The sequence below is a fragment of the Penicillium chrysogenum genome, assembly GCF_028827035.1.
Source record: "Penicillium chrysogenum strain IBT 35668 chromosome Unknown utg000001l_segment0_segment0, whole genome shotgun sequence".
NCBI classification, from domain to species: domain Eukaryota; kingdom Fungi; phylum Ascomycota; class Eurotiomycetes; order Eurotiales; family Aspergillaceae; genus Penicillium; species Penicillium chrysogenum.
The window spans coordinates 2651860-2673579 of record NW_026622749.1 but is presented as its reverse complement, the minus strand read 5'-3'; the positions used below and the strand labels follow the sequence as shown (position 1 = coordinate 2673579).

The 21720-nt window shown below is 48.3% G+C and overlaps 9 protein-coding genes across 9 annotated transcripts; 3 read left to right on the top strand and 6 right to left on the bottom strand.

Annotated features, from left to right (window-relative positions):
- Positions 1-937: 937 nt before the first annotated feature.
- N7489_001076 (uncharacterized protein) lies at positions 938-1416 on the top strand (the record flags this gene model as incomplete). The annotated part of the gene is made up of 2 exons (XM_056706831.1): positions 938-946; positions 994-1416. The coding sequence occupies 2 exons, from the start codon at positions 938-940 to the stop codon at positions 1414-1416; spliced, it is 432 nt and encodes a 143-aa protein (XP_056571133.1).
- Positions 1417-1774: 358 nt separating this feature from the next.
- N7489_001075 (uncharacterized protein) lies at positions 1775-4614 on the bottom strand (the record flags this gene model as incomplete). Its single annotated transcript, XM_056706830.1, has 6 exons — positions 1775-1928; positions 1986-2657; positions 2720-3091; positions 3390-3530; positions 3604-4215; positions 4286-4614. The coding sequence occupies 6 exons, from the start codon at positions 4612-4614 to the stop codon at positions 1775-1777; spliced, it is 2280 nt and encodes a 759-aa protein (XP_056571132.1).
- A 1044-nt stretch (positions 4615-5658) lies between these two features.
- Positions 5659-7646, bottom strand: N7489_001074 (uncharacterized protein; the record flags this gene model as incomplete). Its single annotated transcript, XM_056706829.1, has 2 exons — positions 5659-6256; positions 6337-7646. 2 exons carry the CDS (start codon positions 7644-7646, stop codon positions 5659-5661), a joined length of 1908 nt encoding a protein of 635 aa, XP_056571131.1.
- A 933-nt stretch (positions 7647-8579) lies between these two features.
- Positions 8580-10790, bottom strand: mdv1 (uncharacterized protein; the record flags this gene model as incomplete). Its single annotated transcript, XM_056706828.1, has 3 exons — positions 8580-8855; positions 8911-10629; positions 10707-10790. The coding sequence occupies 3 exons, from the start codon at positions 10788-10790 to the stop codon at positions 8580-8582; spliced, it is 2079 nt and encodes a 692-aa protein (XP_056571130.1).
- A 540-nt stretch (positions 10791-11330) lies between these two features.
- N7489_001072 (chorismate mutase ARO7) lies at positions 11331-12355 on the top strand (the record flags this gene model as incomplete). Its single annotated transcript, XM_056706827.1, has 3 exons — positions 11331-11401; positions 11552-12203; positions 12278-12355. The coding sequence occupies 3 exons, from the start codon at positions 11331-11333 to the stop codon at positions 12353-12355; spliced, it is 801 nt and encodes a 266-aa protein (XP_056571129.1).
- Positions 12356-12547: 192 nt separating this feature from the next.
- Positions 12548-13515, bottom strand: N7489_001071 (protein-transporting protein BCP1; the record flags this gene model as incomplete). Its single annotated transcript, XM_056706826.1, has 3 exons — positions 12548-13093; positions 13146-13379; positions 13444-13515. 3 exons carry the CDS (start codon positions 13513-13515, stop codon positions 12548-12550), a joined length of 852 nt encoding a protein of 283 aa, XP_056571128.1.
- A 445-nt stretch (positions 13516-13960) lies between these two features.
- N7489_001070 (uncharacterized protein) lies at positions 13961-14689 on the bottom strand (the record flags this gene model as incomplete). The annotated part of the gene is made up of 1 exon (XM_056706825.1): positions 13961-14689. The coding sequence occupies one exon, from the start codon at positions 14687-14689 to the stop codon at positions 13961-13963; it is 729 nt and encodes a 242-aa protein (XP_056571127.1).
- An 882-nt stretch (positions 14690-15571) lies between these two features.
- N7489_001069 (uncharacterized protein) lies at positions 15572-16065 on the top strand (the record flags this gene model as incomplete). The annotated part of the gene is made up of 2 exons (XM_056706824.1): positions 15572-15889; positions 15964-16065. The coding sequence occupies 2 exons, from the start codon at positions 15572-15574 to the stop codon at positions 16063-16065; spliced, it is 420 nt and encodes a 139-aa protein (XP_056571126.1).
- A 3885-nt stretch (positions 16066-19950) lies between these two features.
- On the bottom strand, positions 19951-21441 carry N7489_001068 (alpha-mannosyltransferase; the record flags this gene model as incomplete). The annotated part of the gene is made up of 1 exon (XM_056706823.1): positions 19951-21441. One exon carries the CDS (start codon positions 21439-21441, stop codon positions 19951-19953), a length of 1491 nt encoding a protein of 496 aa, XP_056571125.1.
- Positions 21442-21720: the final 279 nt, after the last annotated feature.

Genomic DNA, 21720 nt, shown 5'->3' with positions numbered 1-21720 from the left:
CTCCTTCGTAGCCTCAACAGGTTATGAAGCCCTTTTCCTCTCTCCCCTTTGCTAAGATTCATCAAAGATCTAAACTTTCATAGCTAGTTTCATCAAGAACTAAGCTTTCATTGGAGAATAGCAGAAGCTATATCTCCCACTTTTTCCCGAGAATAGCAAGAAGCTATATCTCTCACCTTTTCTTCATCGCCGCTGTGCGAGAAGCCGAGACACCGCTGTGTGTACCCGCCTTTGAGCACCAAGCGGAGTCTCTTTTCCTAGAGAATTATCTCCATCGTGGTATACAGTATCTTTGAAAACTGTGTTCACATCATTTTTATATTTATATACCTAGTTGGTATCAGCTATGGCTGACCCCTCTTCTTCCTCTGCTGCCGCTCCGCAGCTGCTTTCTCCCTTCTCTGCAGCTGCTGATGCAGCGCACCTTGCCGATGACAGCAATGATTGGAAAGCAATCCGCACTACAGTCGTCGCCAATCAATCGGTGAATCTACCTGAGCCAGGAAGCTTCAACCTTTACAAGCTCACTCCCCCTATCAAAGAGCGAGCAGATCTTGACAACTGGATAGATCAGGTTGAAAAGGTTCTTCGGGGTTATAATCTTCATCACTTGATCAACAAAGACATACCTTGGCCAAGAATCCGAGACCCAAACGGCCAGAAATGGAATACACTCTCTCTCCAGGTCGGATCTTGGCTCTCTAGCAGTATCCACCATACTGTTATGCAAGAAATCAATGCGCGCGGAAGTGATCTCTACTACGCCGATGAGCTTTTCGCGGAGATCAAGATTCACATGAAAGGAGAGGGACACGGAGCGATCAAAGCTGCAATGAACACCTTCTATGATGCTAATCACACGCTCGTTTTCTATCAATAGCTTCCCCATATAGCACAATCTGTCTCTGATTCGTCCGCTTTTTCTACCGTCTACGGCATGCACCAGGTATGTCAATTCTATACTAAAGTTAACTTGCGACTAGTAGAATCTAGCTCCACGCCCGGATGAGGATACCTCTCCAGTACGGCGGCGATCCAGCTTCGACTCGCCTTTTCCTAGTTTGCAACGACACAGGAAGTGATGTCCTTACGGTGTTTAGATCCGACCTTGCAATGCTTCAATTTGATCCAGCACGACATGGTGGAGCTTTGCAAGGCTCGCAATTGCTAGACACTCCTATTAGCTCGGCACCGCAAACCTTCGTTGAAGTTGAAATGCAAGTTCTGACCTCTTCGCTTGTTGAACTTACACCCTGTTTTGTCGAGACGGCTGTTATTAAAGCAGATAGCATGGGAGCTGCGCGCCTGTCAGGACAGATGATGCGCCAGTATTTGTTTTTCGGTACTGCGCCGGGTAATGACCGTCTCTATGTCGCCCAGGAAAAGGCTGGACTCATTCGGGACATGCCCGCCTGAACTTCAAGTCTACTTCCATATGTCTGCATCTCACCACATTAATACATTAATACTAACCGATGTATCTTACTCCCTCACATCGATAACAACAAGCGTTCATTCTCCAGCATACATTGTCCTAGTAGACTAAGGTTGCTCTGAACTGGTCATGAGCCTATTAAGAAGGCCTTCATCATCAGCGGGCTGTTCTCCGTCGAGACGATACTGTCATGAAGGACCGAACACACCGCCCCAACAAGCCCGGCCAAGCGCTTTCCGCGACATGGATATATACCGGTGACATCGACACATACTTTTCGAACATCAAAATGTAGGCCCCGGACGTGCTAGAACCTCCCCGACGATGGACTCATAACGTCTAGGAATATCTTCCATCTGAACTGGGAGTTGGGGCAGCCACCGACTTCCGGATGTAGAGCACAATATCCGAAAACATCTCCTTATCAGGGCCAAACTCATGCAGCTCATAACCCTCCATCATTGCTCTGACTCGCGAAGAGTCAGGATCGGTGCTGGTGAGGGTATTAGCAGACTGAACAGGAGAGGGCAGAAGATGACATGATACTCACAACCCTTGCTCAAGTCCATCGCAAAACGCGACTCGACACCAAATAATCACGGCAGGACGGGAAATGTCTGCGATAATCTCCTTGGAAGGCACATTCGATGCTATCGAGAGCACGATCGAGTGCTCGTCCACCTCGAGCCAGCCACGCGGATCTTCAATCATCTCGATGCCGGCCTCGTCCAGAATCTTCTTGTCTACCTTGCTGTAAGCTGGTTCTTGTGAATAACATAAGACTTTTTCTTTATTGTCTCTTTCTTTCAACCATTCCATGATGGTAACGAGAAGCGCATGCTGAGATGCGGATCGACACCAATCCTCCGTGTACAGACTGCCATCCTCATTGAAATATTGACGGGACATCGTGCCAAGAGAAAACGCGATCACCTTGTTAACCTCATGATTCTTTGCAGAAGATGATAGAATTGTCTTGAGATTTTCACACGCTGGGCTCTCTTTCCATTCTTGGGCCTTGTCTTGGAAGGTCTTTGTGACCACTCCAAAGTCCTCCAGGGGGCCACGCCGTGGAATGATTGTCTCAGTCTTGCTATCCCATTCGTATGTCCGATGCATGAGCTTGATTGGGCAGGGCCTCCAATGCGAGAGGGGGTAATCTCTCCGTTTAACCTCGTTTCTGAGGGATGCTCGACAGTCATAAGAGAGGACCAGTTCCTTGCTGAATGATATTAGTTCTCTTCATAGCACAGATGTAGCTATCAACGGCAATGTACTCATTACACGTATTCGATATCAGTATCGTCAACCTGCCATTGCCTAACCTTTCCCTTCTCAACCTCGCATTCAACAACCGCGCCGGTTATGTCTTTCGTAAGTATTTTGTCACCTAGGGGTGGGTCTTGCTTGATCTGATCCCATATATCTTGGATTAAAGCCTTGGTGAAAAAGGGCACTCCGGATTCGTAGAGTCTGTCGATAATTTCTACCGCCTCCTCCAGGGTTGGGGCCTCGCCAGGTTCAGCCAAGCGACAACGCGTGTATCTGTAGTCAAGGTCTAACCGCGAGACTCTTTCGGCCGAGGGCTCTGAGTTGGTTATGTCGCCCATGTTCGCGATGTGGCTATACCTAAGCACTTTTGGATGGCTTTCAGGACTTTGGAAGTTGGAAAAGAAGTTAGTATTTTATTTTGGGGCAGTACTTGTAATATAGCCATTGCGGCTGGCGCCTAAGCCAGCGCATCCATCACACTTGCACCTACATATCACATGCGGGGCGCGTCCACTAATACCTATTACTCGGGGGCTTTTTTTGTGATTTCTAAGATACTATTACAGGTAGCCCCTAAGGGGAGAGAAAGCGCTTAAAGAAATGAAACACGTTTCAATACCCCCCAACTGTCTACATAAAGACACCTAGAATACCCAGAGAGACACCTGGCCTAACTTCTCACGCGTTCCCTTGGAAAGGTGGCTCATCCTTTGTCCTCCTGATATAGACCACAACCTGCCTAAACTGTAATCCCTCAGATTCAAATGCATGTTCGACGTACCCCTCCATCATTTTCATCGTGCGTTCCGAGTCAGGGTCAAGCCTAGCATGCATCCACGTTAGCGTTGGAACCAAGCCCCATAGGAGACACCAAACCAATTCAACACAACACTCACAAACGATCATTATTCGTTTCTTCAACTTCCAACCAGATCACAATAGCAGGTCTAGCAATATCCGCGATGATATGCTTCACGGGTATGTTAGCTGCTATGGAAAGCACAATCGACTGCTCATCGACCTTGAGAAAGCCGTCCGGATCATCAACAACTTGGAACCCGACATCGTGAAGGATTCGCCTATCGACGTCGGTGTATTCCGGATCCTGCGCGTAGCAGGAGAGCTCTTTCTCGTCCAGCCCGTTTGTTTCCAGCCAGTTCTTTACGGTAATCAGCAACGCGTGTTGGACCGCAGAGTTGTATCTGTATGGTCGGGACAGGCTACCGCAGGCAAGCCCGACGACGTTGTTGATCTTGTGGCCTTCGGCTTCTTTCAGGATCTCCTCGAAATTCGCACGGGTCACGCTTTCTTCCCAGGACACACACTTTCTTTTGAAGATATCCCGCGCGGACTCGTAGCCCCGGATTTTTCCTTGGTCCACTGGGTATACCTGGTGTGTCACTCGCAGTGGGGTGAGGGCCGAAGCTCTAGTGCAGTCGTCAAGGATACTTTTTTGCACGTCCAATTTGAGTTTCTCTGGATGATTGTATTCTATGGCAAGGTCCTTGCTAGATGGTATTAGCTCTCGTTGTAACAGACCTACCAGTAGGTAAATAAAGCGCGAGGTGAACAACTTACTAGATGTAGGTGCATTCCCGTTTGAGATGAAACTTGTCACGGAAGCGATGCCCTAAATTCACCGTACCTTCGAAACTAACGCCGGTGAGGGACCTGACGGTGATTTTGTCCCCCTTGGTCCGTTTGGTCCTCACCTGCTCTCCGAGCTCTTGGAGCGCCTCTTTGGTAAAGAATGACCTGCCAGATTTAGACCATCGGTTTATAAGCTCTGTTGCCTCCTCTTTTGTTATCAGCAGTTCACTGGGATTGGCCAAGTCGGTTGAAGTGTTCGTCAAAACTGAGTCCGGCTTATGTTTCAAACGCAAAGGACGTGATCTCACTGCAAGCATAGTGGTAGTAGTTGAAATAAGTCTTGAAGAAATCAGTATCTGGGTTGGTGGTCAAGAATCTCCTGAGGACCCAGCTCCGTATTTATACACTTCGGAGAACACAGTTAGAAAGCCCATGTCATAACGTCTAATAGTACATAGTAAGTGCATCACATCCTCTATTATATCTACGTGGCAGATTTGCATCCACCCGGTAAGCAGTCCGTGACCAAGCGTTTCAGTTATTCCTGTTCCTGGTGTTGTTTGGACGATAATCTGCGAGATATGACTTCGCAACGAATAGGCTGATAGCAGAGAGCCCTTAGACCGAATACCTACAAGAAAACAGGGGTGAGAAATGACTCAAAACTACCAATCATCTGAATAACCCCGTGGCAGCCTCGCGGACAACACACTCAGCCCTATACTAGAAGGATTAGAGAACCGGGAGACTCGAGAATCGTCGTGTACCCTGCGCCACGTAGTCACAGGTATAGCACAAGAGATAAAGAAAGTGTGATGCTGGAGGAATGGGCGGATGTGAGTGGATAATGTGGAAAGGGGCAACTCTCAATGAGTTGGCAAGAGCCATCCGTTGTTCTCTCGCCTTATATTAATCGAGGCCATATATACATGGCCATCCACTCAAAGGCAACACGAAGGAACCGACAACGCGTTGATATACAGGAATCATTGAACAGGTGAGGTCAACGAGCCTTTCCAATCGACCTGTAGACGACGTGTTGAACTGTCGTTAAAGAGGCTGCTCGTGACTAGTAAATCTAAAACTACCAAGGAGGACGAGAGAAGCAAACCCGAATGAAATCATGGCTATCATATGGTATGGCTCTAAAAGATAAATATCGAGGCAAAAAGAGAAAAGAACTAACCAAAAAGGAAACCATGTAACGCCGCCGCAGCCATGCAAGGTATCATCGCGAAGCACATTTTATCCAAATTCCAGACCAGCCAGAACCTGATCCCTTGGGAGGTAAATACATGAGAGAAGTGTAAGAGACGAATGAAAGCCCAACGAAGCTCAGAACCGAATATCCGTAGCTGGGCCTAGAGGTGTCCGTGTAACTTGAATCGGTAGATGCATGTGTGGTCAGCACCCCAATTTGAAGTCACTCGGAAGACAACCTTGTCCACACGGATGGTTGACACGTCGACGATGGTGTTAAGCTTGAATGCCTGCGCGTAGTCCGGGCTGTGGAGGTCGTACTCTACCTTCCCGATGCGGTAGAAGTTGGGGCCGAGAATTGGGTCGTCTGAGTAAGCGCTTGGAGGCTCGAAGGGGTTGCTCCGTCGCAATAGATCCATCACCAACGCGTGAAGCGAACCGATTCCAGGGATCAGGAACCCTCCAAGTCCAGTTTCGCGGGATGAAGGGGCCTGCGTTGACGGCGGTTCTTGTGTTACCGTCGCATCCCCGAAGAGTTTCATGAAGCCAACCCGGCCAGGTCTAGCCTCGGGGGTTGGTTTGGCTTTGACTGGTGCTTTGTGGGGGTTTACTTTGAAGCGTGCCCACACTTCGATTGTTCGAGGGGCCGCCTCTGGTTCGAGAGAAGCGCCCACCGGAATGTGCTCAACTATCAATTCTTCTGCCACGATGTCGCGGCCGAGAAGTACAGACAGCTGGCTCGTTCCATTTCTAGGGGCACTGCACCAGCAGTCACCCACCTCTTCCCATGTGGTAAGCGCAGACATAGGAGATTGCGGTGACCGGATGGGACGCCTGACACAAAGGAACTCGCCCAGAGAAGTGCTCGGAGAGAAGCACCCTGTTTGGGACCCAAAGTCGGTGAAGTTTTCGCCGGGTCAATCATTGCCCCCAACGCCACCGAGAGGAAATTTACCTTATGGACCGGTTTTCGATGGAGGCTCGCATCCGTGGGCGTCGAGTCATGAGCGTTGGAAAGTGACAACTCTGACCGAGCCGAACTGACCTCATTCGACAAGGATGACATCTGAGCGTCCATTTTGGATACCTGGCTCCGAATGCTATGGAGAACATCCGGTTTAATTATGGTCATGTTCGAGGAGGAATCCCAATCCAGAGCACCATGATCTAGATAATCGCGAAGCTTCGCGGCAATCAGGGGCACGAAAATAAAGCTCAGGAACAAAAGCAAATAGAACGCAGCCCGAATCCAGTTTTGGTAGCGGCCCTCCATTGCTGCTTCAAACTTCTGCATCCAGCTTTTTCGGCGTACCTCGCTGGGAGGTTCATTTTCATGGCGACTCTGTGGCTCCTGGCGTCGCGACCGCACTGCTCCTAGCCATCGACGTAAAAAGCTTTCCTTGGGGACATCGGGCTCGAAATTGTTATATATTGCCGGATCAAACTTGACATCCTCTTCGTCCTCCTCGAGAACATTAGCCAGGCCAGAAATTCGTCGAGGGGGCGCTGTGATATTGCGTCCATGTTTGCTTGGTCGTGTTCTTTGTAGATCATCTTCGTTAATATCACGTTCCAGATTCCAAGACGCCACAGAGGCATTATCAACAGAGCTGTGGCGGAATGGCGAACTGCTACCCAGGGGACTACGAATGTGAGGAGATCCCATGCGTTGAAGCGGCGATGGATAAAGCGGAGAGTTTGATAAGTGGCGTTGCAGTGGAGGTTGGGCGTCAGGACTAGAGTCTGTAGATACCGAATGCGGAACAGGAGGCGAAGGGGTTTTATCGGAGTGTTCATCTGCTGCATTATGCAGCGACTGCTGGAGCTGGGTCTGGTCGGGTGTTGGCTCACGCTTTGACTGGCGTGCCTGGGGGGCTTGGTTCTTCTTTGTGGCGGCTGTTCGCCTCCGAGCAACATCAAGCTGGGCATTGAGTGTTCCAGCTATCTGATCAATCCCAATGTTGGGCCGCATGGACATGCGCTGAGGTAGTCCTGTGGTAGTAGCAGCGCCATAGTTGAAGGATGCTTGGACTGGAACGCCGGGCAAAACAGGCCCTTGCGCACGGTCGAGTATGGACTCAAATTCTGGGTCCTGATGTGGCCGTTGAGGAGTCGCGCCAGCCCGGCGTGTAACACGTTTGGGCGGCATCTGTGCTTTTGGCCTCTAGACTTGATTTCAAAGATAATACTTTGTTCTTGTTTGTGTCTAGTTGAGATATCAGCTTTGGACTGGAAGGTTAAAGCAAAACAAACCCAGACAATGGGATATGGTCAATATATCAATTGAAACCTTGGAAATACCAAACAACGATTGAAACCGAACATCGACACCTTCATGTATCAAGACAATGCGACATGAACTGGAAATGGTGTCACGAGAATGGAATAGTGCAAGTATGGCGCACCAGGGCCAATGCCACAAGTATTGACAAGAAAAGAAAAACGACAATAATTCAGACTTACCACAGAACAGATTGCAAATGCCGACTCCGAAGGGCTGTGTGTAGATGCCCTGTAGATCGCGACCCCAGAGAGACGCGCAGACGCGACGGGAACGTGACTTGCAGTGACCAGCGACCAGCTTCCGAGGGTGATGTGCCCGAGAGATCGAGGAGTTGTTCTCGCTTTGTTTTAAGAAGAACAACAATTTAGGCCTAGGTATCCAGGAATCCGGTGCGACGACTCAGGAGGTTGAAGTGAGGAAAAGTAGATGAGGAAAAAGGGTGGAGGCGTGAAGATCACTGAAGAATCTCAACTCTCGACTTTTTTGGGCTGTTCTGTATCGCATTGGAGACTGGAATTTCATGTTCTTTATATTTCCGCTGTTCTTTAAAGACTACAGTCTCACTTCCATAGTCTTTGTTGTTACTCTCTTTGTCAACAATTGCGCCTCGGACTGCTACGGTCTTGCTATTTTTGTTTCAAGTCTTGCCCTGTCTGAAGGACTTTGTTCTTGTATACAGAACAACCAACATGGTCCTGCTCCTGATTCGGTCGCTACTAAGACATAGATTGAATACTATACAACGGTCGCAAAAAGGCTGAGGTGAAAGCAAGATGTGATCCAAGTGGTCTTACAGGTCTAGCACGTCCAGGCAGCCATAGTGCCATCTTTACGTCCCTCCACAAGGTAGCCATCCTTAAGACGAACCCGCTCAACGGTCGCAGGGGATGACTCGTCGTCGTCAAGCCCAACACCTGGACCACAGTCCCAGTGGTTTCCATCGGCCTTGTCGTAGACCTTGACCACATTCTCTCCGGCAGCGGCCACGATTCGTTTAGAATCGAACATCATGTCGGTGATGGGCTTGTCATAGGCATAAGCGTCGTAAATAGATCCCATACGTAGATCCCAGATCTATGAACAAATTAGAAACAAGGGCTAGGCGAGAAAGAAAAACTGGACTGCTTACCCGAATGCTGCGATCGAGACTGCCCGTGACCAAATGCACATCGTCAAATTGGAGACACGTGACCGGCCCCGTGTGTCCTACAAGACTCCGGTGGACATGACCACTGCGCAAATCCCACAGACGGACCATGCCGTCTGCTGTACCACATGCCAGCGCAGCGTCAAAGCACTGCACTGCGCCAATGAAGTCGGCTGAAGCATCGGGCATGCGACCCGATGGTCTCCAGTCAGAGTCACCCATCATGGAAGACGATGCCTGGGCGGACGCCCACAAAACGTCTAAAGTTTGGACACAGCGTCCTTTGACTAAATCCCATTGTCTGAGCGTCTTGTCTGCAGATCCTGAGATTAGGGTGTCGCCCTTGAAATGGAGCGCTGTAACCTCGTCGACGTGTGCCTCTAGCGAGAATACATTACAGTCTTCGAGGTTCAAGGACGGCGGTACTGGGAAGTTGTGCTCTGCGCCTCCCTCCTCTTGGTCACGCTCGTGCCTGTTGAGGCGCCCGTCCCGGGTCGCGGGCCGAGCACGGCTCAGGTCCCACAGCTTGACGGAGGCATCCATGGACCCCGTGGCCACGATGTTATCCTCCACTTGTAGGCAGCGAACCGAGGCATTATGTCCCTCCAAGAAACCGGAGCATCGGCCGACATTCATGTCCCAAACTCTCACAGTATCATCTAGTGCAGCGCTGACCATAGTTCCAAATGGATAGTCGAAGTCAATAGCTGTGACCATGTCGGTATGTGCTTCTATTTCCTTGATCAAAGATCCCGGGGCGAAGTGCTCATGTAGAATTGGCATCGACCGTTTCCCTAAATTTGCTATCAGTTGAGATTCGCGTACCAGACCGGAGAATTCCATACTATTAGATCGATGTCGTAGACTTTTTGGTGAGGGTGAAGGGATTTTCTCATAGATCGACTCTGACATGAACGAAGCGTCCATCGCTGGATCTCCCGACGACGCAATAGAACCACCCTGGCCGTCTGACCGCGGCGTCGCAACTGGTGTTTCTTGTGATTCCTCTTCTGGGAGATCTTCCAACTTATTATCTAGATCCGTCACTGTTCCATCTTTGTCAGTTATTTCGCCATGACCCCATCTGTCTCGATGTGATGACCCACGTTCTTGCTCCAAACCCGCTTCGTCCATTTCCAAGCCGGCCAATCGATCGAGAACAATCTTGCGCATTTTGTGCAAGTTGGCGACCTTGTTATCGATTTCGTGAATCTCCGCGCTACACATGTTCTTCCGGATTCCCATCAACTCCAACTTGCGACTCAGCGATTTCCGCTGGTCCTTTAACCCGGCCGGGCCGGCAGTCAAGGTTCCACCTCTCTCGACATCCTTGAGAAGCTTCCCCTTGGAGGTGCGCCTTCGGTGTCGCTTCTTCTCGTGTTCATCTTCGGGGACGGAGGCCTGGAAGCCTTCGAAAAGGGAGTAGGAGCTGGTGTCTTCAGGGATGTTGGCGAGAAGATCATCCGGGAGGGAGGAGAGGGCACGGGACTGGATCTCGGTAGTTGAAAGCTTTGAGCGGACAAGGTCGGTCGGTGTTGTTTGTGTTAAAGAGAACACCTTGCGCTGCGTGGCCGGTCGCCGCAGCTCGCGGTGGATGTCGGTCATAGCATTGTGCAAGTGGGTGGTATTCGGTTCGGCCGGTCCCATCAGGTGTCCTGCAGTTGTTGTGACTTTTCGTCCGAATGCCTCGATATGACGAGTCTGGAATCACCGCAGATGAAATACAATCAGCCTGCAGTTTGGTGGGGGGCGTCATCGGAGAGTGGAAAAAAGCCTACCGTTAAGCCGGTGCCCAGAAGGCCATCGCCCTCGACGATGTCTGACAGACCCGACGGCGAGTCGTCGCGGCGCTGGTTCTCCATGAGACGGAGAATGTCTGGGCTCAACCAAAACCCATGCGATACGAGGAGAGGAAAGTTGAAAGCTTGTGGTAGGTTGAAGTAGGAGACTTGGTGTCCACGCGAGTTTACCGCGTTCCCCGGGTACTGCCGTATGGTACTTTTACGGGCTGAAACCAGCCTAGATGCTTTCGCTTTCGACTTGTCCGAATTTGACTTGAATTAATATCTGATCAAAGTCCAAGGATACATATGTATTCATGTGTGGGTTTTAGATCGATTTGTGGTATCCCTGCAAGTGCCTCGGTCGCATATGGCCCCAAAGTACCAAATGCGAAGATCCTCGTAACGCTTATAGTACTTGTTCACCGGTCTTTCTATCTGTAATTGGTGGGCTCTTCATATGAGGAGTGAGGGAGAGCTTTCTAAGAGAGCACATTCCTTTTTTCCCCCTCTTCTGCGACGTATAAATGGGGGAGACAAGCGGAGTGGATTTGAAGTATCCGAAAACAACTTCGCAGTCCCGCAGTTTCTCTCCATCTACACTTCACCACAAATCAAGCCATGGATAGCGCCATTGACCTCTCCGATGCCACTAAGGCTTTGGACCTTGCTAACATTCGTTTCCAGTTAATGTGAGCTCCAATCTTTCCTCCAGCTGAAAAACTCCCGAAATATTTCCCCCGCCCCCGCCATAGCCTTATTATACCCCGAAACACTACACTTCTATTGAACCCCCAAACCCCACACAATGAGAGCTGCTAGCTGATATTCCAGGCCCTCAGTCGACTGGAAGACACGATTACCTTTCACCTGATCGAACGGGTTCAATTCCCACTGAACAAGACTGTCTACGTCCCCGGCGGCGTTAAGATCCCCAACAGCGAGCTCAGTCTGTTGGACTACCTGCTCCGCGAACAAGAGCGCATACAGTCCCGAGTACGCCGTTACCAATCCCCCGACGAGTACCCCTTCTTCCCGGACGTGCTCGAAGAGCCGATCCTGCAGCCGCTGGAATACCCGCGCATCCTGCACGAGAACGATGTCTGCGTCAACGACGTGATCAAGGAACGGTACATCAACGAGGTCCTGCCGGCGGTATGTCCCGGGTTTGGACGGGAGGACCGTGGCGAGACACAGGAGAACTACGGTTCCGCGGCGACCTGCGATGTTGCTTGTTTGCAGGCGCTGTCGCGTCGCATTCATTTTGGAAAATTCGTTGCTGAGTCGAAGTTCCAGAAGGATCCTGAGACCTTTGTTCGTCTGATTAAGGCCGAGGATCGGGCCGGCATCGATGCTGCTATTACCAATTCTGCGGTTGAGCTGAAGGTTCTTGAGCGTTTGGGTCTCAAGGCGAAGACTTATGGCACTGATCCTGCTTTCCCTGATGAGAACGGTCCCAAGATTAACACTGATGCCGTCGTTGCTATGTACAAGGTGCGAAAAAAAAAAGAAAATGTGGGCTTTTGCTTTTGGGTGCATAATTGCTGACTCTTGTGCTACTTTGATAGGAATGTGTCATCCCGTTGACCAAGATTGTCGAGGTCGAGTATCTCATGCAGAGACTCAAGGGCACGCAATGGGCATAAGGAACACTTTGACATAGGTAAGGTTATGATATGATCAATTTATCGAAACATCGAAACTCAGCATTATATGAATTATGTGAATTATATGGCCGGCGTCAGTCTGTCCCCAGATATACAGAAGAAACTAGAACCGAATAAATTTTGTCGTAACTGGACATGAAATTGCACCGGACTACAAAGTCGTAATATTAACTACGACATATATTGCGTAAGAGCCTTAACCATAGGCTCGAACTGAGCCGCCTCAATCAAAATCAAGCTACCTTTCGTCCGGATACCCAGCTCCTGGAACGCACGTTTCGAGTCTGAGTGCCCTTCGTCGGACTTATGGGTGTATTCAATAGGGCCAGCACAGAGCGCATGGCGCTCCACAACCTCGTCTTCGGGGTGGAAGAAGAAGCGCTCGGCCTGCTCACCACCCTTCTTCTTTTTCTTCTGAGGCCGCGACTCTTCCTGGTCGAGCTTCGACTCGACTTCCTCGTAGTTCTTGGAAAGGACCAAATAGTGCGAGAAAGTGTAGGGCTCCTTGTCCTCAATAGCCCAGGCAATCTCTTCCTGGAGCATGTTGTACATGGGCGGGACAATCTCGGAGGGCATGTTGATGAGCCGCTCGGTCAGGATAAGGCCTATGGGAGGGATTGGGGTTTGGGAAAGGAGCTCGGAAGCAGCGGAGAGGGACGGGTTGGAGGCGGCTTTGGTCTTGAGGTAGTTGATCAGGTCCTGTACGACGGGTTTGTCCTAGGGGCAGATTGTTAGTACAATGAAGAGACGAAGATCGGAATTGACAAACCTTGTGCTCCTGCAGATTGAGAACTGTCAAGAACGCATAAGGATCCGACTCATGTCCATCAACCTTCACTGTCGATCCCAGCGTTGGCTGAGAGAGAATCAGATCAGCTAGCGCCGACATGTCGAAGATCTGGGCATCGTTGTCGAATAGCTGGCGCAGGAGGTTCTTCAGACCGTGGAAATCGATAGGTTGAGGGTCGAACCATTCAAAGTCGACATTGACCAGGTCCATTTCCTGTGGTCGTCATTATTGTTAGCAATCCGACGGCACACAGTCCAGTCCGGGATGCAAGTCTAACCTCGTCCGAGTCGGAGTTCTCTGGCTGGGTGCCGCCCATGGTGACATCACCAAGATCTTTCCGCTTAACCATATTGTGCTAATTGAGGTATGTTTTGTCTTGAATTGGGTAGAATTGAAGTTCAAAAGTTGATCTTGGCCCCACGCTCGGCCGCTTTCGAACTTTTTTCCTTATCGGTTGTTATCGCCGACGTAGGTCATTGTTGGCTGTCCGGATCAGATCCTCATCGATTGATTTTGGTGCTCTATAATAAACCGTATACATTGTTTTGGTGTCTTAGGAAGATCCGGAGGACTCATGTTAATATATAGGGTGTCATTGGTAAGCTGTCCAAGAGTGTACCTAGGTAATGGTCGATATATTTGCACCAGGTATGTACGGACCAAGTAAACAACAACACAAAAGACTTGAAATATTGAAGCCTCTGAAAGCTTCATACTGATATAGATTCATACACTATGTAATTCTAAAATATCACACCCTGAGAACCACTGCTTTTGGAGCCAAGTCTCCAAGTCTAGACATCATACTCGACAGCTTCAACAGTGGGCACTTTATGAAGCTTAACATCAAAGAACTGAGCGACAAGCTGCACACAATCCCAAATAACCTGAACCTCCTCCCGGGGAACACCAATGCGCCTCGTACCACGAATATGCCAATGGGTCTCCTTGGGCAGATTCTGACTCATGATACCAGGCAGCACAACAAGCTGGGTGTCGAGATCATCCAAGACCTGCCGATCCGACAAAAACAACCCATACGTAATCTCCTTGGAAAGCCAAGAAAAGTCCTTATGCGCACTGAATAAATCCAGGGTGCCGGTCGTGTTACGCGCGTACAGCTTCTGCAACCACCCAGTGCCACGCTCGTGGTTGGCCTTGTCGCATTGCCAACCCTCGCGGGTGAAGGTGAAATCCTTGTCCTCGTCGCGTTCGACCTCGCTAATGGCCAGAATTGCCTCAATGGGCTTGCATACTCCGACTATAGGCACGGATTTGACGAGTGCCTCGCGCAGCCGGCGGATCAGGGCTTGCCGGGCTGTTGAGGTTGCATAGTCTGCTTGCTGGGTGAGGTGGAGGTAAAGCTGGTCTGCTCGCTCCGGGTCTGGGCTGGCGGCTAGTGTGGAAATGGCTAGGATATACCATTTATCGTTGCCCAGACTCGTGGTTTTGAAGCGGTTCTCTAGCTCGGTGAAGAGTTGGCGGTAGCGGGGCTGAATTTCCGCTGTTGTGGAAGAACTCATTTTTCTTGACGGCTGATATGGTAGAAGAATTGAAACGATTTTGGGCTTCAGGTGCAGGTTGTTGGCTCGTATTGGTAATCGAGAAAACATGGTGTATATTTGTACAATTACAGTGTCCAATACAACGTAAAGGTGTGGTCTCTCCAGCAATCGCAGTGCGCCGCGGCGGCTGAAGTGGGTCGCTGCATGTTCGAAGCATTTTCGACGTTGTATGATATTCTATGTTGTAGTATGAAACATCGAATTTTTCTTTCTAGAGAAGTAGAATCCTCGATTTTAGGGGGAGTATAATGAAATAACTTTTATGTACTACCTTATAGTAGCGACTATCCCTACATCACAGACATATATAGGCCGATTTGTTGGACAGATAGATCACACACACATCCACAAACACAACATTCAAGATGAAGTCAATAAGTAGAAAGATATCTGCACTAGCTCATTTTAATTAATAACCAAGATAACTCCTTTACAACATATGTACATAGTACTATAGCAAACTACAAGCACATCGCGTTCTACGTGAACAAGTATATAAGTGGGGCACTAACAGGAACTCTAAAGCATCAACAGTGTCATCGAGCTCTGCCTTGATAGCAAGTCAGCAAGTCAAATCAGAACCCCAAAGAAGGACCCAGAGCATACCTAGGTATACGATGAAAGTAATGAACAATGATCTTTTGTCATTACCCTCAAACTGGGCTACGCCCCACTATGATCTCAGTGACTCCAGGATGACATCACAACCACCATACGAAGTATAAGACTGAGCTCTTCCAATGGTATAAATCAATCAATCAACCTCTTCCATTCAAACAAACTTCTCTTCCATACCACTCTAAGCCTCCCAACCCCCATTTCACTCTACATCTACACAAAATGTCCGTATCAGGCGCAGGTCAACCCGGCAGGGGCACCCGCCAGAACATGGCCATGTCAGGCTCAGGTCAATCCAGCGTCGGAAACCGCAGCATGTACGAGTCAGGCGATCAGCGCAACGTCCCCGTGTCAGAACTCAAAGAGCGCGCCCGGTACGCGGAGGGCATGCCCACCAGCCACAAGAACCTTGATTCCAAGGACGGCCGCTCCATTGCCAACAAGCTTGCCTCCCAGGAGAACAAGCCCGATCCCTCACACCACCACAACAACGAGTATGACGCCGAGGCGGAGATGAGCAAGCAGAATCCTACCAAGCCTGTAAGTTGCATACAGCCTCGCCTCACATGAAAGCCTTGACCAAGTCACATCTGCTAACGATTGTTTCGATACAGGCTGAGCAGCATGGCAATGCTCCATCCAAGGGTGCTAGGATCGATGCCGAACTCAAGGCTGATGATGAGCAGCGTCTGCAGGAAAAGGGTATCAAGCACTAGGTTTGTTAATGCTGTTTTCTGACGTTACAAAATACCCCCTCATGTCTGAATCGAATATTCGTCAGCCAGGGATGGAGGGGTTGGTGGTACAACATGATGTACGATAATAATGATATATGGTCTAACGTACTCGGAATGAGTAACGAGGCCTCTGAATGAATCCATGGATACCTACATTGAAGATAAAACAGATGGTTGAAAATGCGTAGCTTGGATACAGTACCTACGTACCTATCCGCGCCTGATTTTCCCATCACCTCTCCACTCCTCACGTATCCAGATTCCCTCTTCTCTTCTTTTTCTCTTCTCCTTTCTCCCCATACGGTCAAACCTTCATTCACAACCTCCACAGAGCCACCATTTCGTCCAGGCTTCCTTTCGACCCTCAACCTTTCTCTATCCTCTCGTTGAGCAATGGCTGACGATAGCCAGCACCCTGTAAGTGAATCAACCTTCTTGTCTATTTATTGATGGCATGTCTCCTATAAACCGGGTCGTCTCAACGCTATCCCACAGATCTAAATCCCTCCACCCTCCACACCCTCCAGCCTTTTAAGAGCTTCTCGGCGACGATCTACATATTCAAACACCTCTCTATATTATCACCACCTACAAAAGCAACTTGTAAATTAAAGAAACAGCGTTCTATATAGCATGTATGTGAGAACAAAAATAATATTTGAAAAACACTATGAATCTGGAAATTCCAATCTTGTATACTGCAGAGAGTAAATGAATGATTTGTTCTATCTTCTTCATACATGGAAAGGAGCATCTATCTATGCTCCTTTTTCGTATACCCTGTTATAATAGATCAAAAAGAATCGATAGGACTCGGTGAGAAAGACAACGTATAAATAAGCAAAAACTAACTGAAGGCGGGTATACCGAAACGCCAATGTAGTGTGGTAACAACCTATATACTAAGGACAGCAATAGTATGATCTCACTGCATATAGCCAAGGGATCTAGGCCTCAGCCAAGGAGTCTAGGCAGGAGCCTAAATGCAAATCCTACATGCCTGAGATCTGTATTGTAAAACCCCGAATTAGGGTTAGCGTTGCAGCATGGAAAAGGCCAGTGTTAATAGGAATTAACTGGGATTTTCAGCATAACTAGAGGTGACAAGAATACGTGAATATAGACTAATGCCTTATAGTTATGGCGTAAATATTACGAGGGACACTCGGTCATCCACTATCATACTCTTTATAAAGAGCTGACCAACTTCTGGGTAGCCTTTAAAATCGCCCAGGGTCAGGTGAGGACTCTACCATAATTATTCATAACGGAACGAATTCATTGACATAAAGCGTTCGTTATAACAGGACTCTGACCCTTAAAATGCCTATCCTGTTGCCCACTAGCTATACAGTTATCAGATCAGCATTCCTATACCCCTCGTAGTTCGATAGTTCGCGCACCCAGTAGAGCGATTTACTAACTCGTTGCTGCAATCAAGCGACGGGGGTCCTCAACAGCAACCCCCCAAAACTGAAACTAGAGCTACCAAATCAAACATACATACATACTCATCTCCACCACTTCCACCGAATCGTTTTGTCTTCAGGTTTCGGGAAATAAGCCTCCACCATCTCAATGAAATAGGCTGGGTTCTTCTCGAGTCTCGGTCTTAAGAAACTCAATATCGACAGCGTTATATCTGGATGATAGTCCGAACCTCGCACAGCCGAACAACAATAACACGCTGCTGTGCAGTGTCCTATTCCCTTGCTATATTCGGTAGTCGATAGACGATTTTTGCAGCAGCCACAGCCTCGACTACAACAGCCCCCTCTCGTAATACAGTCTTGGACTAGCTCCCTGCGAAGATACCAAACCGGGTCTTGTCTTAAGGAATCATAGTACTTCCTTAAAGGACCTAACGGAATCATTGACTCGGTGTGCTCAATCGTCATATACGTTCTTCGAAGGGTTTGAAGCTCGGTTTCGTATACTTTCTCTTCCTCGAACGTCTTTTTTTCCGAGATACGAAATTTCCTCGTAATATATTCCTCCGCCTGAAGAATTTCTCGAAGGAGATAGTCGGTTACAATGACTTTCATAAGGATGTCGATATTGATTTCGAGGCCGTTGCCGTACTTGAGAGACCTATTTTTGTCTGGTGGTTCTATTTCGTAGCCTTGAGCAGGCTTAAGTCCCTTATTCCTTCTGAACATATTGGAGACGACGATTAAGAATGAATCTTGAGTAAACAGGGATGAAGCCTCTTCTAGCGGATTCGAAGTACTACATATATATGACGGGACACCGATATGGCCGCCACCAAAACGGGTATAGCTAAAATACCCAAAGAGACTGCTAAAAAAGACCACTAAAAAGACTACTAAAAAGACTACTAAAAAGACTACTAAAAAGACTACTAAAAAGACTACTAAAAAGACTACTAAAAAGACTACTAAAAAGACTACTAAAAAGACTACTAAAAAGACTACTAAAAAGACTACTAAAAAGACTACTAAAAAGACTACTAAAAAGACTACTAAAAAGACTACTAAAAAGACTACTAAAAAGACTACTAAAAAGACTACTAAAAAGACTACTAAAAAGACTACTAAAAAGACTACTAAAAAGACTACTAAAAAGACTACTAAAAAGACTACTAAAAAGACTACTAAAAAGACTACTAAAAAGACTACTAAAAAGACTACTAAAAAGACTACTAAAAAGACTACTAAAAAGACTACTAAAAGTCTACTAAAAAGACTACTAAAAAGTCTACTAAAAAGACTACTAAAAAGTCTACTAAAAAGTCTACTAAAAAGTCTACTAAAAAGTCTACTAAAAAGTCTACTAAAAAGTCTACTAAAAAGTCTACTAAAAAGTCTACTAAAAAGTCTACTAAAAAGTCTACTAAAAAGTCTACTAAAAAGTCTACTAAAAAGTCTACTAAAAAGACTACTAAAAAGACTACTAAAAAGACTACTAAAAAGACTACTAAAAAGACTACTAAAAAGACTACTAAAAAGACTACTAAAAAGACTACTAAAAAGACTACTAAAAAGTCTACTAAAAAGTCTACTAAAAAGTCTACTAAAAAGTCTACTAAAAAGTCTACTAAAAAGACTACTAAAAAGACTACTAAAAAGACTACGGCCGTATAAGCGGCCGACTATTTATTTTGACGAATACTGAGTGATCTGGATGGATTTACTGGAAACCCATAGCTATCAATGAGTCGTGGAGAAGCATATACCACTGTCGAGAAGCCTGTTCTAGGTCGTACACAGATTTCATCAGAAGACCAATCTGGTCTTCCTTTTGAACGGAAGTTTATTGAAGCTTAACAGACTCTTTAGCGATTTGCTTTGCTCCGCAGGCAGCTTGGTTTTTGGGGAGTTTAACAAGGATTGATTCCTTGATTGTCGAGCAATGAGAAGAAAATCAAACTTACCCACGCACAAGCGGGAACCCGTATAGTAGCAGTCTACATGAAGGGGCAAATGCGGTTCAAATCCAGGGCATGTCATTGTAAAATGCGGGAATAAATAGAACATGTCATGAGATCGCTTTCTAAACGCAATTATGCGATATGTACAAGACCCGACATTTCAAGGGCCGAAATATAGTACAAGATGAAGTATCGGCAGCCTAAACAGAGCCAGAGTAACAGGCATCAGATACCCGCAACCGTTCCAAAGGGTGACCGGCTTATTTAGCCATAAGAAAATGGCTTGGGTGGGTGAAGACACTCACTGCCAAGGAAGGCAGTGCCCATCGTCACAGATACCGAGGCAATGGGAGGCATATATCCGGACTTAAGCCAAACACCGGAATCCTGTTCGGGAGGTGGGGTGGAGTGTAGGGAGGCTGGGCAAGCCGAGGAGGGGCCCAAGGCACAAACTGTGCCGGTGAGACCTAGGATCAGCCATCCAGGGTAAACTTGGGATCATCGTCATGCGGCTCAGCAAAGACATGGCTCCAGTATTCCTCGACTCTCTTGCACAGGTCTACTTTGTTCTCCCACGTCTTGAACGCCGTTTCGAGCTGGCAGCTCACCCATTTGATTTCCTCCCAGTAAGCTTTTTCAACATCGTATCCAAATCGCTGGATGGTCCGTGGGGGTGCCGTCCAGGCCCGTCCATCTGAGCCGTCTTCCTTCAAGGTAGGTGTTGTTTCCCACCCCAAGCCGAAGATCCTATCACCTGGGTTGAACTTGGGATAGTTTGCGTGGATGAAGAAAATGTGCGGTGCGGGGGCAACGGACTCGTCTTTTACACGCCACTTATCCTGTTGGATCAAGGCAAAGTCCTCGCGTGGATCTGATTGTGCCATAGCTGATCCAGACAGCCCATCCGCATTCGCGTGTCCGATGGCTTGCACCCTCTCGCTGACAGTGTAAAAAGGCGCGCCTACAGCCGAGGCAGCTTGAATGAAGGTTTCCTTGTCTCCCTCGCCAGGTCCACCTTGACTTAACAAGCGGAAATAATGCGAGGGGCCGTAAAAGTTATAATATGCCGCCAGCAACAGAGCTAGGGAGTGGGTCTTCTTAGAGACCAAGAATGCTCCGGTTTCTGACGATTGTCTGGCAGCCATGGATGGTGCCTGTTGGCGTGAAATCCTGTAGTATAACGGTGATGCGGAGGAAGCCCAGAAGTCTGGCCATGTAACAAGACCATTGGTTTTAAACGGCTCTGAGTCTAGCAGTTCCTCGGGTTTGCCGAGAGGGAAGCAGTCCGCATCCATCCAGACAATGTCTTCGAATGACGAGAAAAGAACAGCGAAGATCTTGAGCTGATAGTGTTCAATGATATCTTTACCCACAACGTCCGCCAGCACCAAGCACCGCGCATCGAGTTTGGGAAGCACCTCGTTGCAAAGATGTTTCTCGTGCTCGGTGGCATCCTTCATGTAGAGTTCAACCGGTAACTTTGACCCCGCGCGGCGGAGCATGCGTAGTGATGAGACAAAAACGGGGAGGTATGTTGAACCAGCTGTTGATACCAGTCCTCGCTTGCCTGGGGTATGAATCGGCTTCAACTCCTTGCCCGAGTTCTTGACATCCTCGATGAAAGCCGCATGGGCTTCTTCCATTTTGTGCACATCTTCCTCGCTCAGGCTCGTCAGATCGGGTCGGGGCAGGTCTTTTGTGGGATCAAAGTGCTGAGCTTCAGCATCGCCTCGCTTTTCCGGGGAAGGACAACTCGGTTTGTGGCGTTCAATTATGGGTCGAAGGACTTTCCAGAAGTCTTTCTGGCGTTCGGTGAGGGGTACCTCGAATGCTGTGTTTGGGACTAGGGGGACGGTGGAGGACGCGGTGATCGGAGATCGGTAAAAGTGGACGGTGCATACTAGAATCAAAGCGAGCGTCGCCAGTACGAGCGCCTTCACTCTCCCAGGTCGCAAAGCACTCATTATTGCTAGATAGATCGGGTAACTGCGCTTTGGTCCAGGGGTTCAGGGAATGGCGCACGGCCACGCCGATCGATCTTTATTGACCAAGTCAAGGAAGTAAAAAGGCTCACATATATTGATATTGCTCGATGGACAAAGCGCGATGACCGGTTGATGTGTTGTGGCGTAGGTATTGTTCCAGGGCGGAAAGAGATCTGGGCTTGGCAAGTCTTTGCCGCGTGGGCAAATACTTTTTACATCAGTACGGAGTAAGCGAACCAGCAATTTTGTCTCTATATA